The sequence below is a fragment of the Talpa occidentalis genome, unplaced genomic scaffold (genome assembly GCF_014898055.3).
Source record: "Talpa occidentalis isolate TD23 unplaced genomic scaffold, MPIMG_talOcc4v2.1 talOcc4.12, whole genome shotgun sequence".
NCBI classification, from domain to species: Eukaryota; Metazoa; Chordata; class Mammalia; order Eulipotyphla; family Talpidae; genus Talpa; species Talpa occidentalis.
In genome coordinates this window covers 61,483,371-61,500,148 of record NW_023601212.1, presented here as the reverse complement: position 1 = coordinate 61,500,148, position 16,778 = coordinate 61,483,371, and the positions used below count along the sequence as shown (strand labels likewise).

The 16,778-nt window shown below is 38.4% G+C and overlaps 1 protein-coding gene and 1 non-coding gene across 8 annotated transcripts in view; both read left to right on the top strand.

Annotated features, from left to right (window-relative positions):
* Positions 1-223: 223 nt before the first annotated feature.
* Positions 224-16,778, top strand: part of DNM3 (dynamin 3) — a 513,949-nt gene continuing 497,394 nt past the window's right edge. For 5 of the 7 annotated variants that reach the window (XM_054693473.1, XM_054693470.1, XM_037506478.2 and 2 more), the window contains exon 1: positions 247-541. In XM_054693473.1, coding sequence (XP_054549448.1) covers positions 381-541 — 161 coding nt within the window. In that variant the 5' untranslated portion in view covers positions 247-380. Of the gene's footprint in view, positions 542-16,778 lie in introns of all 7 variants that reach the window. The other 2 variants (XM_054693472.1, XM_037506477.2) reach the window with 1 other exon arrangement.
* On the top strand, positions 15,428-15,534 carry LOC119242505 (U6 spliceosomal RNA). The gene has a single exon (XR_005124504.1). It is a non-coding gene; the product is annotated as a U6 spliceosomal RNA (small nuclear RNA).

The window sequence follows — 16,778 nt, the reverse complement described above, 5'->3', positions numbered from 1 at the left end:
CCAAGCGCTGCCTATAAGTTTGCGCCTAGGCTCGGCAGCGAGAAACAGAGGGCGGTGGCATCTGACCGCAGCTGGGAAGCAGCGAGCGCGCGCCGCCTAGGGAAGGTCTGGCCGGGAGCCCGCGGGGCGGAGCAGCCGCCGGGCGGGGCCCGGACGGGGCGGTCGCGCAGCCAGGCCACGCCCCCTCCGGCCCGCGCAGGCGCGCTGCGGGCTGCAAGCTGTCAGAGCCGATCGGCTGGCGGGCGGCGGGATCCGACGTCGGCGCTGGACCTGCTTGACTGAACCTAGCGTCGCGCTGGTGACCGGGGCTGCGCGGCCCGGGTTCACGGTCGGGTCGCTCAGGAGAGCAGGAACTAGCGGCGGCCGGCCGCACGGGCAGGATGGGGAACAGGGAGATGGAGGAGCTGATACCTCTGGTGAACCGTCTGCAGGACGCCTTCTCGGCGCTGGGACAGAGCTGCCTGCTGGAGCTGCCGCAGATCGCCGTGGTGGGCGGCCAGAGCGCCGGCAAGAGCTCGGTGCTCGAGAACTTCGTGGGCAGGTGAGTGTGCGGGCGCGGGGGGCGGTGGGGGGGCGACCCGCTCTGGCCGTTGGAACGTGGTCGGGCGGCGCGAGCCTGAGGGGGAAACCGGGGGCTGTGCGCCCAGAGGAGGGGAGCAGCGCTGTCCGTGGGGGCGGGCGGGGTCCTCCCGCTCCGGGCATCCTCCATCCCGTCCCCCCACCCCCCCCCCCAGCCTGGTGGTTCTCCTGTCAGCCTTTCATCCTGCCATACAAAGCCATTTCCTCTCAGTCCTCCGGTCTGGGAGTCGGGGGAGGGTCCGCCTGGAGAATCAACTTCCCCACCCGGTGAGCGCCGGCTCTGGGGAGCCCGGTGGCTTGGCGCGCCCCAGCGCTTGCCTGTCCCGCGCTCCGCTTTCCCGGCTCCTCGACACCCGCCTCCCTTTCCTGGCAGCCTCTCCGAGCCTCTCAGCTAGTCTTTGGGGTTCCCCCCCTCCTCACCCTTTTCGCTCCCCCCCCCACCTCCCGTGGAGATGCTTTCCTTCTCGCCCCGGTTCTCGGCTCCTCTCAGCTGTCTCCTGCAGTTTGAGACAGTCGTCGCCTGCCCCTAGCTGGGGAGGCGGGGTGCCGGGAGAAAGAAAGCGTTTGTTGTGGCGAAGCTTTCTCCAGCGACGCTCCCCCACCATTCTCCTCCCTAGGAGTCCAAGAATAAAAGGTGGTGTGTTCGCGTGTGCACCTATTCACAGCTCCAGGCAGATGTCAGACAGACAGAGGCACACACTAGAGGAGGGGGTGGGGGGACCGGGCTTGTGGTGTCCAGGTGCCTTGTCATTCCTGCATCATCTCGGAATTGACCAGCATCTTTTCTCGCACTCTCTCGATGCCCCCTCCCCCAGCATCGTTTTCCATTCCCTAAGCTCTTGTTTGCCCTGCCAGTCAGGATCACATACTGAAGCTAAATGACACTTACTGGTTTCTTCGGTCACTCTTAATACAGAAAAAGCTAAAGAATTAAATTTTGAATTGGGAATCAGCATTTTTTTTTTTTCCACCGAGCAGTTCAGGAGGGATTAAGTTACCTTAATGGCCTTGCCTCAGGAGTGCAGACATTTGCTAAGAAAAGCTCATTTGAAAGCATGAAAGCGGAAATCTGTTCCTAGTAGTAAGCCAGATAGAAATAAATGTACAGCAGCAGAGAGAGTGGCCCGGAGGAGGGGGGGGGGCAAGTAAAAAAGTACTTTACTTTTTTTGGCTAGTTTGTAATTTGGGATTCAGACGGTTCCTGTTCCTGTTCCTTTTTCTGGTTTATTTATTTATTTATTTATTTTTGTTAGTGTTTGTGTTTGGTGATGTGTAAAATTTAGATATTCCCAGATATCCTTTAGGAATGTGAATAGTCATAAAATGCATATTCTTTTATCTCAGCTAATGCTCTACTTCTCAAATGATATTATTCTTTCGTTTTCTTGTAAGAACAGGAAAGCTAAAAAACCTATAAAAGGTGAATTTGTGACATTTGGCCTAGCTCTTTGAGTAAGCCACTTAATCACTGTGCCTTGGTCTTTTCATTTATTTTGAGTAATGAGAAATGTGATGGTAAAGCACTTTGTTTATGTCATCATAGACTTATGGTGAATCGACAGATGAATTTATGATTTTAGACATATGCACAGCCGTCACATACTTAAGGGCTTTATCTTTTTTGATTCATTGTTCGTGAAATTCACTGAATTTGAAGTGGTATCTATAGGAAAGTTAAGTTTGATGACAATTTATTTCTGGATTTTCAAACTCCAAACTATTTAGCATAATATCTTAATAGTCATTTAGCAACTTTTCTTTTTAAAACAAACAGTTCAAGATTAAAATTGTAAGTACTTTCAATTGCAATTACCATATTATCTTGCGTCTTTCGTATTTTTAGTTGGGTGAGCTTATATTGTAAGTCCATTTCATAAGTGCTTTTGAACCTAATATCAATTTTGTGCACCTACCTGAATTTTACTCTTCGTATTTTTGAATCTCAAAACCTCATGTTGCTATAATAAAATTGTACATATAAATGAAAGTGAAAAAAAAAAGGGTATGATCTTTTAGCTTGAATAATTATGATAGAAGGAAAAATAGGGATGATATAAATGTTATACAAATAAATTTACCAGAATGCATTATATTTGGTTATATGTTTTGAAGTTTTATCAGTAATTAATTGCAGCTAGAATGTCAAATCAAAGAGAAGGATGAACATAAAGAGGAAAATTCATTTAATAAATATATAAAGGCTTTATTATCTATAGAGATGACACCTGCCTCACAGAACTTATGTTAGGAGAAAATTTAATTAGAAAGGTCATTTGACTTTAATAAAGATTTTTGTCATTGAATTATTGAAAATCTAATTTCTAATTATAAACCAACCTTAGGGAAAAAGGAGTTCTCTATTTTGATAAGAGATTCATCCTAGGTGGAAAAAAAACTACTTATATTCCAAGGTAACCTTTTATCTTTTCCTTTTCATGATCCAGAAATTTGCCATAAAGATCCTATTTTTAATTTTTCCCTATTTTTTGTTTTTTAAAAAATGAAACTTTCCTCTTTTACATGTAGCTGTTTTCCTTTAAGACCTATGCACAGTTATGAAAACAGTCATAGAATAAGGGAGTCATTGCTGTGTAAATTAGTAGTGTTCTTTTCAAAATAATAATGCATTTTCTTCAGTATTTAGCAATTCATGTTTAGTGGACCAACCATATCTTCTTAGATAGGTTATATTGATTTTCTTTTTGATACCACTAAATGGATTTGGATGTGAATATGTTTACTGCATTTAACTAGAATTGTAAAAACCAATTTTTGGTGAACGTTTGAGATTGCTATGAATAAATGAGTCATGAATGAACTACTTGTTTGTGATTTTTTTTTTTTTTGGCTGAAGTATAAAATTTACATATTAATGTGATATGGTGCAAGTAACCAGATTGTTCTTTTGGTGGTTAGGGTGATATATGTTGGCACTGAGAGGCTGCTTAAGGTCTGATGAGTAGAAGCTGAGACTTGGCCTGAATATAGGTGTACACTAGCTGACTTGGGATCTGCCCATTATTTTCATTTTTATTTAGAAGAATTGAATTTATCCAACTACTTAATACTCATTTTTAAAAAAATAGTGCAATGACAAACATGATAATAAAGGTTAACATATATTGAGTGCTTGCTACATATCAGGTACTATTCTAGGTGCTTTTACATGACCTCATTTAACCTTGTAAAATCCCAAAGAGGAGGGCACTCTTATGAGTTCTATTCTATAGATGAAGACATTAAGATTTGTAGACTTTGAGTAATTTGCTGAATACTAATTGAATTTATCATATGAACAGTGGAGTTAGGATATAGTTTGAGGTATCTGGGCCCTATAATCTATGCTCCAAAATTTCTGTATTCTATTGTCCCCTCTATATTACCAATTCCCCTGATGAATAATTTTAACCTCTTTCTTTGATTCTACTTCAAAGCACTGCCTATATAAATAAGCTGCTATATTAATACATTTATTCATTTTTATTTATTTATGTATGCTTACCTTTCCTCATTTTGCAGAGGAGGAAGCAACGTTAAAAAGATAAGTCTTTTTCTTTACCATATTAGACATTCTTGAAAAGAATTCTAGAATGTAATTGGGTTGTTTATTTAAGTATGTGTTTAGAGTGCATATAACTTGTTTATAGTGGTGTTAAGTGAAAATTGTACTAGTTGCTAATGTGCACATGTTTTTTTAATGCTATACTTCTTAGAAGCATTAGTGCTTCAATGCTAATTATATAGGCAAAGGATTCCACATTATTTTTTTTCTAGCCTGAGTGGTTAACAGACTTTCAACTTTGCACAAATAGCATCCATGATTCTCCAAGTGCTACTTCTCAGACAACAACTATTGTATGATTTTGTGATTAATGGGGGACAATAAAAGTTTTTTAAAAGGTGACTATGCTGAGAGGGGCTTCATTTCAATGTTTAAATAAAGTTTGTGTGTTTAGTTGTGAGGTTTTTAAAGACGGATATGTTGATTGTTAATGTTGTTTTGCAGGAGAATCTTAAAAGTGAGAGTTATTTGCTGTTGTTGACATGACCAGATAATCTTTAATAAGCCCAAGATATTTATATAACTTAGTTATACACTAATTTTTTTTAAAGATTTATTTATTTATTTATACAAGCACTGGCTACAGTCAGAAGCGCAGGAGGGTGAGAGAATTCACCAAAGCCAGAGCGGGGAACAGAACAGACAGAGTGACAAAATACACTGCTGAGGGGAGCAGCGGGCGGGCCAGGAAAGGTCTGCTGCGCCATGTAGGACCCTCACCGGCGGCCGGGGATTGAACTGGTGCTGCAGAGGCTGGGGGCAGCTTCGCAGCCCAGCGCTCAATTGCTACGCCACCAGGGGAGGCCCTACACTAATATATTCTTAAATCCTTTGACTGATTTCAAGAGAGTATTTAAAAATTGATGAGGTAAGAGTTCTTAATTGTAAATGAGATTAGTGAAACTAATATTATTATCATAATATCATATTAGTGAAACTTTAGTTCAAAAAAAGGTTTAAGGTTTAAGGATTAAGATTTTGTTAAAATATCAAAGCTTCTGAATTTGTAAATGTTTTTCAACAAGTGGCTTCTAAATATTAAAGTTATCAGATGAATGCTTGCTAACAATTACAATATGATAATTTTTGGAAACCATGCTTCATGGTTCCGAAGAGCCTATTTAAATAAAATATCAGAAACAAACTTTTTCCCCTCTAACAATGAATTGCTAGAATCTGAAATTACAAAGATAATTTTACTGAATTAGCATTATATAATGTAGTTGTAGGTTATCACATATCCACTGTTGATAGAACGTAATTACCACAATCGACTTGTTTTATGCTAACAATGTCTGAAATGCAATATAACTAGATGAATTGGACTGGATAAGCTATCTCTGTTTCGAAATTCACTTATGATTAACAGATATAAAAATGCACTTGATTAATTTCATTAGGCATAAAGTTCCACAGTGATCTAGGACTTTGGAGGAATGGAAACTTTATAGCTGTGCAAGAGGGTAGGCTATTAGGGTCACTAGAATGGAACACACATTTAGTATAATAAGTGTCTTTGGTAGTACATTTTGCTAAGGTCAAACATGGAGTTAAATGATTATTATGATTAATTATAAGAGAGAGCTACAAGTAGCTTAAAAGAGATGACTTTTTTGGTTGACTCTTCCACGAGACCTAATGTACTGTATAGAATAATCTAGTTGAATTTTCTTTAGGCCAAAGTTATGCCTGCTTCTATGTCTGCTTTGCAGTTTCTGATACTTTCAGCATTAATTTCTGCGTGATCAAATTATAAAGTGGAAGGAAAAAGGAGGACACTATTTGTTTTGCCTTATTGGTGGCAGAGATGGATGCTAATATTCTTTCCTTATCTTCCATAGCTTACAGGTTTTCCCATCCCAGTGTTAATAGCGGAGAAAACTTAAAGCGTTAAGAAGACAAGTAATTTGCGCAGGGTCACAATTTAATTTTGGATTTAATTTTGGATTAAATTTGGGATTTAATTTTGGATCTGACTCCTATCATTACTCTTGAAACATATGGGCAAGTAAAGTCAATGAGCATGCATTTATTTTTTTTTATAATAAATTTTATTTTTATATTCCCCATACAATTACAACCCCCCATTCTGACCCCAATCCCTCCCCTCCCGCCCCCCACCCCCCAAAAGTGTCTCTGGTTCATAGTTTTTTGTTGATTTTGATTTTCACTTTCTTATAGTTATTCATTTTCCTGGTCCCTTATTTAAGTTTTCTAGATTCCTGCTATGAGTGAGACCATCCGGTATTTTTCTTTTTCTTTTTGGCTTATTTCACTGAGCATGATCCCTTCCAGTGCCATCCATGTTGCTGCAAATTGCATGTGTTTATCTTTTTTGAATGCTGAGTAATATTCCATGGTATATACGTACCACATCTTCTTGATCCAGTCATCTACTTTTGGGCATTTGGGCTGTTTCCAAAGCTTAGCTATTGTAAACAGTGCTGCCATAAACATAGGTGTGCAGGTGCTCTTTGGAATTGATGTTTCTGTGTCCTTTGGGTAAATACCTAGGAGTGGAATTGCTGGATCATATGGAAGCTCTATGTTTAGTAGGTCAAGAAATCTCCACACAGCTCTCCATAGTGGTTGGACCAGTTTGCACTCCCACCAACAGTGCAGGAGAGTTCCTTTTTCTCCACAACCTCGCCAACATTTGTTGTTGCTAGTTTTTTTTAATATGTGCCATTCTCACTGGTGTAAGATGGTATCTCATGGTAGTTTTGATTTGCATTTCCCTGATTACAAGTGATGTTGAACATTTTTTCATATGCCTGTTGGCCATTTGCATTTCCTCTTCAGAGAAGTCTCTTCTTAGCTCTTCTGCCCATTTTTTGACTGGGTTATTTTCTTTGTTGTTGTTGAGTCTCATCAGCTCTTTGCAGATTTTTGTGATCAGTCCTTTATCATTAGTGTTGGGTGCAAAAATGTTCTCCCAGTCAGTGGGGTTTCTCTTTGTTTTTGTTATTGTCTCTTTTGCTGTGCAGAAGCTCTTTAATTTGATGTAGTCCCAGCTGTTTATCTTTGCCTTCACTATCACTGCTTTGGGTGATGTATCTGTAAAGATGTCTTTGATGTGCAAATCACGTAGTGTTTCGCCTATATTTCCTTCTATATATTTTATGGTTTCAGGTTTTATGTCTAGTTCTTTAATCCATTTTGAGTTGATTTTTGTGTATGGTGTGAGGTAGTGGTCAAGCTTCATTCTTTTGCATGTAGCAACCCAGTTTTCCCAGCACCATTTATTGAACAAACTTTCTTTGCTCCAATGCATAGTCTTTGCTCCTTTGTCAAAGATTAGTTGACCATAAATCTGTGGGTTTATTTCTGGATTTTCTATTCGATTCCATTGGTCTGTATGTCTGTTCTTGTTCCAATACCAGAGCATGCATTTATTGAATTGGGAAACAATATACAAGAAAGCACAAATGTATAGATGTTGATGTATATATAAAAAGAGAACTGACAGCATCAGGTATGAGACTGCAGTTTTCAAATGAGTTTATAAAATGGAGGCAGTTGGGTATAATGCAAATTAATAGGGACAAAATCATTCATACTATGTCAATTGTTTGTTTTTTTTTTTAAAGATTTATTCTATGCACACAAGAGCTGGGGTACAGGCCAGAGATGCGGGGTATGGGGTGTGCGTGTGTGAGAGGATTCACCAGAGACAGAGTGGGGAACAGAACAGGCAGAATGACTGAAATATACTGCTGAAGGGAGGAGTGGGCAAGACAGGAGAGGTCTGCTTCGCCATGTGGGTTTCTCTCTGGCAGGCGGGGATCGAACTCGTGCTGCAGAAGCTTCAGATTGCTTCATACCGCGGTACTTAACCCCTTGCGCCACCAGGGAGGCCCTATGTCCATTGTTTTTACAAAAAAGAAAGCAACCATGAAAAACTATAATTCTATATAATTATAGAATTCTAAAGCTATAATTCTAAAGCTGAATTGTGATATAAGTGAAATGTAGAAAATATGTGAATTTCTAATGTTATTTGGCAGCCAGTATCATTTTAGCTCAAGGCTGCATGTACAAAAGTATCAATGTCAAAGCTGGGAGGTGGTGATCTGTGTCTCTGTGTCTGACTTAACAACAGGGCATTGAATTTAGACTGTCACTTTATCACAAAGAGATACTGTATATTGGAGAGGGCACAAGAGAAGAGTGGTGGGAAAGAAAAGAGGTCAGAGAGATTCAAAATATAACTGGATACAGTGAATGCTACTTGGGAGGGGGATGGTTTTTAGGGACCTCCAAGGCACTAATACTTAAGGAAGATAGGTATTTATTCTCCTTTTAAAAAGATAAGGCATTTAGTTAAACAGTGGAATAAATTAAAGATAAACATGTCAGGGAAAATGTTCTCACAGCAAACCTGAAAATGGAATGTGTTGTTTAGAAAGAAAGAGAGTAAGGCAGGGGGTTGACACAAAGTGATTTGCATTTCTTGAGTTAACACCACTCCAACATTAAAGCATTTATTAATACCATGCTGGTGTTTTATTTATTTATATTTTTGGTCATAAATAAGTTAGGTTTTGTTTTATCTGTAGCAGGGACTGGCATTTTTCACTAAGTTCTTTAAGAAACTTTCTCTTGCCTTAATTTTTGCTTACTTCCTGGAGCTACATTAGGATATAGAGAAACAGAAATTTGCTCAAGGTTAGAAGCAGAATTGAGTTTGGAACTTGATGTTCAGAACTGGGAGCCCTGGCGTCAGTTCATCAACTTCTCTTCCTCCTCGTATTGTCCTAGAGTGCCTCCCTCTCACCCTCTGCCTCCTTTTCCTATTCCCTTCCATTTGGACAATCGTTCCTCCATTACTCCTTTTGATAGCAGACTGGCAGAGATATTTATTTAATTAATTTATATCTCGTATGCAATAGTGGAAGGAGACAGGGAGAAGGATTTTTCTCAGGTTTAAATCAGGTAATTTGAAATAAAATACTCTAGAGTAAATTGTGGCTTTGCGGGAACAGATGGGCCTAGGAAAAGACTAAATGTAATAATGGATGTTTTCACACATTATAAATATTTTCTGCCAGCTGGGCAGTATCTGCAAAGTTTGCCATGGGATGATGTCTGATAGACCTTGCTTAACCAAGGCAAGCTCTGATAATTTGTATGTAAATAAACAATATAATTGAAAAGGTCATTATTTAAAGAAATGGGTGAACTTTTCAGTCAAATGAAAGATATATTTGGATAACAAATCCTTTTAATTTGCCTTTGTCATATTTTTACATTTTTGTGTTTATTTTCTTAAAGTGAAATTCAATATAAATTAAATTAACAATTGATTACAAGCATTAATGTTGTGTTTAAATCCTTAATGTTAATTGATAAGAAAGGCAGGACGGTTGTTGAGGGAAAGAATGATATATTTAATACACGAATTACATGAGTGATACAGGATTGCTGTAGATCTTATTTTTCTCTAGATTCCTGCTGAAAACCCTCTATATCCAGTAGTTTGAAGGTTGTATCTCAATGTCCCTTTGTGGTACTATCTTGACTTCATTTCCCACTTGTTTCAATGTCATGATATATTTGTGAATAGCACATGTATCTATTAGGAGTGGGTAGGGCTTTTCAAAGACTTCATTATCTATCTTTACAGTGACTTGGAATTGAAAAGACAAATCCACTGAAATAAGTACTTTGATGAGTGACTAATCTTATTTATGGTATTTATTTTCTTAAATCTTAAAAGGCAGGTTTTGCTGCCTTGTATTTGAGGCCCACCTCTGTTTTTTTTCTTAGGAGCATAGCTCTTCAGCAAAGCATTGACCATGACTAGGATTTAGTTTACTCATCTTCAATAAAGGGATAATAATTCAGAATTCATTTTTAAAAAATATGTGTGCATGAGTTCTAAGTAAGTGATATATATGAAGTGTCTGGCCCATAATATGTGTTCAATAAACTATGGCAATTTTTTAAAAAATCTAGACTGAATATTTTCTGAATGTTTTAAAAGTAAAAGTAAATTTAGCAGAGATGATAGATCATAATGTGCATTTCCAAAATCTTTTTATGAATGTTGGAAAATTAGAGCTGCATCAAAATATTAACTTTTAGATTAGATTAAAGTATATTTAGCCCTTCTTTTTTAAAAAAGAATTGCCGGGCCTCCCTGGTGGTGCAAGGGGTTGATCACTGCACTATGAAGCAATCCACAGCCTCTGTGGCACGAGTTTGATCCCTGGCCAGCCAGGGAGATTGCCACATGGTGAGGCAGATCTCTCCTGTCTCACCCGCTGCTCCTCTCAGCAGTGTACTTCAGTCAGTTTGCCTGTTCTGTTCCCCACTCTGTCTCTGGTGAATCCTCTCATCCTCCCGCCCCCGCGCCTCTGGCCTATACCCCAGTTTGTATGCATAAATAAATAAATCTTTAAAAAAAAGTAAAAAAGAATTGCCTACATTTACTATTATCACAGTGTATTTTTTTTTCCTTTGAACAGCTACTCACAGTGTAAAAACCCAGTTTATATACTTCCTCCCAAGAGTTCCAAAGGACTTTCCCAATTATTCTTTCATTAATCCTTTACAACATCCCTGAGAGTGTAGTAAAGGCATCTTTCATTAACTTCAGTTTAGAGGGGCCTCCCCGGTGGCACAGCCATTGAGTGCTGGGTTACGAAGCTGCCCGCAGCCTGTGCAGCGCTGGTTCGATCCCTGGCTGCTCCCCGGCCACCCGAGGAGGGTCCCACATGGGTCCCACATGGCTCGCAGACCTCTCCTGCCGCCCGCTGCTCCCCTCAGCAGTGTACTTTGGTCTTTCTGCCTGCTCTGCTCCCCGCTCTGGCCCTGGTGAATTCTCTCACCCTCCTGCACCTCTGACTGTATCCAGTGCTTGTATAAATAAATAAATAAATAAATAAATCTTTAAACAAAACAAAACAAAACTTCAGTTTAGATATGAGGAAGATTGAGGTGGAATAAGTGACGTGCTGTGGGTTATGTGGTAAATACTAAGGATAGTGAACACAAGAGGAATAATAACAGAGTAATAGAATTAAATAAATTTGGCTGAAATTATTTTCAAATGTTCTCTTAGAGAATAAATTTGATTCTGTGGAATGGAACAAGCCACTCATACCATATCTTTATGGTTTGGAGACGTTAGATGAAATTGTAGGCAAAGATGGAGGTAAAAGTGGGAAAAACAACTGAAAAAGTCCATTTAGAGTAGTAGTTCTACTTAGCAAAATGTAGGCTAATTTCAAGGAAGATAGATAGCAAAGGGATCAGAAGGCAAGAAAGAAAAATAGTGTTATCAGAACTTACTAGAAGTACCTAAATTTTGTAATAGTTGATGTAATACTCAGTGACTATTTTTAGTGAAAAGTTTATTTTTTTAAAAAAATTATTTTATTGGAAAAGAGTCTTACTTGATTGTCTTTTCCACACCTTGCTAACTTCTTAGCTCTGACAGCTCTGACCTGGTTAACTGGTTGTTTGGACTTAATGTTATCTTTCTGTTACTAGGTATACATCACAAGCTTTGTGCATGAATAGCTTTGAATGTCTTATCTAGAAGAGGGTTAGAACTGTGTGTTTTTGTTTTCTTTTAACAAACTGAGACCCATCCTTTTCATATATTTAAAAGAGGGGAACAAATATTTTTGGAGACTCAACTCCTATAGCAAGAGAAGTAAAAATAAAATTGAACAATTGGGATTACCTCAAATTAAAAAAGCTTCTACAGATTAAAAAGACATTCCATTGGATGGGAGAAAATATTTAAACATTAATCAACAAGGAGTTAATGTCCAAAAATTGGGTATATTAAAAACATATATTAACAATAAAAAAACCAAAGAGTTCAATTAATAAATGGATAGCATATCTGAATAGACAATTCACTAAAGAGCATATCAGAGAGCCAATAAATCACATGGAAAAATGTTCAATGCCACTATTTTTTTCCAACTCTTTGCCAAACCCTGCCCATACCCCATCTGCCTCCCTCCCCCTTTCTCCTTTCCCTCCCTTCTTGCACTCTTTGTTCTTTCTGGTAACCATTATATTCTTTTTTACTGAGTTCAAAATACATCATCGTTTTTAACATGGAGATGCAGGTCAAAACAATGAGGTACCCTCTGACACCCATGCAAATGGCATATATTAAGAAGACCCCTAACAAGTACCAGAGAGAACGCAGAGAAAGAGAACCTTAATTACATGGTTGATAGGAATGTAAATTAGTGCAGACATTTTGAAAAATTACCTGGGCTTACCTTAAAAAACTAAAAAGGGATCTATTGTATGATACAGCAATCCTATTCTTGGGCATTTATCCAAAGAATATAAAACAATCAACTCAGAAAACTATGTGCTCTACAATGTTTATTATAGCATTATTTACAATAGCTAGAACATGGAAATAACCTAAATTCCCACATAGAGGATTGGGTCAAGAAGATGTGTACCCACACAATGGAGCCATGAGGAAAGATGAAATGCCGTCATAGCAAAATGCAAGGGGATTGTGTGGAGAAAAGCAAGCCAGAAAGACAAGGACAAATTTTGGACATTTATGTAGTAGATGATTCAACAAAGTAAAATACTTATAAAAACTAGAGGACATTAATGAATAAATGAGATTTCTGAGCTTAAGAGAAAGGAGAGAGGAGAGAGTAGTGGACTAAAGGGTATAAGGACTAGTGATGGGAAAAAAAGTACTCTGCTTTGGTTAGCAGACATGAACCTATACTTAACATTTGATCACAAACCACCAAAGTGAGGTTAACTGAATTTGGCTAAATTATTTTCCTATGTTCATAAAAAAAGAAAGATAGATGACTGGATCAAGAAGATGTGGTACATATACACAATGGAATATTATTCAGCAATCAAAAAAGATAAATTCATGCAGTTTGCAGCAACATGGATGGAGCTAGATGGGATCATGCTCAGCAAAATAAGTCAGAAAGAAAAAGAAAAATACCGTATGGTCTCACTCATAGCAGGAATTTAGAAAACCTAAATAAGGGACCAGGAAAAAGACTAATTAATACAAAGTAAAAACCAAAATCAACAAGCAACTATAAACCAGAGACACACTATGGGGGTGGGAAGGGACGGGGAGAGGAAGGACTAGGGTCAAAATAAGGGAGGACTATAAGGGAACTATAACCGAAATGAAAATGCATACATTGTGCAAAAATGAAAAATGATGTAAGAATTATATAAAATAAAATATTAAAAAAAAGAGAGATAAAGACCTGCAATCTATTTTCCTGGACCCTATCATCCATGATTCTCCAAGTTCTACTTCCTGCACACCAACCATTATAAGGGAGATTTTTGCATTCTCGTATAGAATATAGTTTACAATGTAACTACCTGAAAACTGATTGCAGTTCTTGTAGATTCAATTTAAGAAATTTTACTTCTTCTGTTTACATAATCCTAAAAATTAACTGAAATTGTGTGTCTGTGTGTGAGATACTTGACTTGATCGATCTACTTTGATTATTATATTTCCCTAAGAACTTTTTTCTTTTACTGAAGAAAGGTAGTGTGGAAGGATCATGAGTCTCTTGCTGAAAGAGTCGGAGGGGGAACTGGACGGTGGAGGCTTTGCTTACAAGAGTGTTGTAGGGAGCTATGAAGGAAAAACACATAAAATGTACTACAGAGGCGGTTAGTATTTGTTAGTTCTTAGTTCAAAGTGGATTTGATTTATAGCTCTCATGGGTATCCCCTGGATGGTTGCTGAAGGAAGACCTCAGGTATGTTGGCACAGCCTTGGAGAGCAATGTGTTCTGAGTAAGTCTGTAACTTACTCACCTAGTTGGTCTTCCTCAGCTCCACCTATTTGATTCCAAAGCCCCTCTTTGGTGGTTCTTGTTCATACTTCATGGCACAGGGATCTTGTTGGTTGCCTTGTCTGTCTGCTCAATGGTTTGCAGCTTCTGTGGAGTCAAGGACTGTGTCTCATTTTTCATAACATGATACATGCGGCAGGAGCTAAATGAATGAATTAGGTGTCTGTGCAAGCCATCTTATCCAGCTAAATCATACCTGCTTCATCAATAAGTTGATTGAGGGATGTTGAACTAGATCACTTTTTTTCAAAGTGTGGATTGTGACCTGCTAATGAGACAGATATTAATTGAATGGGTGTGACAGCCTTTAAAAAATTGTCAAGTACATTCCAAGTAGTAATGCTAAGTACTGTGTTGTAAAACTTTTGTGTTGGTTGTATTTTGGTATATGCCTGCTATATGACATTATAAAACTATTTCTTACTATAGGTGTCTTCAAAATTGTTGAATGTTTCTGTCTAGATTAAATCTATTGTTACTTCTAGTCATTTATTTGATGAGACTATATTTAAGTGGTAGGACAGCTGTATAACAGAAGGCTCAATTCACACAATAACAAACTTTTCCACTAGGGTGAATTAAAATGGAGAAAATTTCATCATTTTTATTTTGTTAAATTAATATCTTTTAATGAACAAAGCCATAGGTACACGTGATGAAAACTCAGACTTTCCAGAAGACAATAGAAATGGTCTTTCTCTGGCCAAGCTTTCTTATTTATTATGTTTCATTTACCTGAATACCTGCCAGATTATTTCTGGGCTTATATTTTCTTTATATGCAATTTATTTGACTTTTGAGGGTAGAGTAAGTTTAATAAATTTATTTGGTTATAGATAGTTAATAAAATCAATTGAGAAAGGATATATTTGGAAAATTCTATTAGCAGATGGATTTGTTTGCTCACTGACTCATTTACATCACCTTTTGAGAGTCCATCAGAAACTGTGTGAAGCTCCAGTATCTAGCAGCTTCTTCAAACAATGTGGTAACCAGTAGGGTAGAAGGTTTCATATGTACTGTGCTGTCACTATCAGGGTAACCAGGCTCACAATTCCTATGTGAGACATTTGTTAGAAAGTCTTGCTGGGTTCATGCTATTGTTTCCAAACATTTGAGAAACGGTTAGTTGGAGAGGGATTAGATTTACCCTTAGGTCCTAAGGTGACAGAATTGGAATAAAAGGATGAAAATTTCAGGTAGGCATATTTAAACTTTGTTCAATAGAACAGTTATAAAATGGAATGGATAACCTATGAGGTATTAAGTATTCCATCACCATAAAGGTAGAGGATGGGGTTTGAGACTGGCCGGCTCCTTGGCTTGGTGTTTGCAGATGGGAGGGAGACTGAGCAAAAGGACTTTGAAGGTCCTTTTCAATTTAGTCTCTATTTGAATTGCTGGGTATCAGAGAGAACCTTGGCTTAAAAAATAATATGCTTTCGTGCTCACTTCGGCAGCACATATACTAAAATTGGAATGATACAGAGAAGATTAGCATGGCCCCTGCGCAAGGATGACACCCAAATTCGCGAAGCGTTCCATGTTTTTTAGCAGGAATCTAGAAAACTTAAATAAGGGACCAGGAAAATGAATAACTATAAGAAAGTGAAAATCAAAATCAACAAAAAACTATGAACCAGAGACACTTTTTGGGGGATGGGGGGTGGGAGGGGAGGGATTGGGGTCAGAATGGGGGGTTGCAATTGTATGGGGAATATAAAAATAAAATTTATTATTTTTAAAAAAAATAATATGCTTTCTATAGGCCCTCCGCAAGTAGAGAAGTAATGGCAGACGTATAAAAAACCTCCCTGGGTCCAGTCCTTCTAAACCTACAAAAAATAATTGTAAATGTTATTGTAGATATAAATGAACTGAAATCTCTCACAGAATGGTCAGTTCCATGAAGCCGCTGTGGACAAGGATGTCTCAATGGTAAATTACACTTTTATGCTTTGAAATAAAAGAACAGGATGATACCTCCATTTTAAAATCTGCTTTTCCTAACGATCCCATTTCTTTTGGTGGTATACAAGTCTAGAAACTTACTTTAAAAATCATTGTCAAGTCTATTTTGAATTTTTGGAATCTTTTTCCTGATTGTTATAGGTATTGTCATTTCTCTATTCAAATGTCTTTTGGGGTCATCCTTTACTTCTTATTCTCAACGTGACCCTGCAGGCCTCAGTTCCCCCTCACATTTGGATACTGACAGGACTCAGTTCTCTCACCTCCTCCATTCTCATTCCATGCTAAAATTGTCGCTCTCCCATAAATCTTCCTGCATGCGACTTTCACATTGCCTTTCTTCTCAAGGTCCTGGGGTTGCCACTCCCTTTTTGAAATCTCTATTTGGTTTTCACAACCCACCCATCTGACTGGCTTTCCATTCGTCCTACATGTTTTCCTTTCACTTTTCTCATCTTTTCTGTGTATACAGGAGTCATTTCTCATTCCACAGGAGTGAGTATAACTTTGGCAGAGCGTGATAGTTTGTGATAAAAAATTTCATAGATCCACATGTATTCAAGTGCTTACTTTTTGGATGAGAAGGCAATTAAACAGCAGAAGTCCTCAAAAGAATCTATGTAGCCGAATATAGTGTGTGCTGAGAACCTATCAGTGGTAGAAATAATGAACATTTCACCTCTGGAGCCAGATTGCCTGAGACCACATCCTAGCATTACCATTTAATAGCTCTCTGATCTCCAGAAGTCGCTTAACCTCTCTGTGCCTCAGCTTCTTCATTCCTACAATGGGGTAGTAATAGGACCCAGCTCATAGAGTAGTCT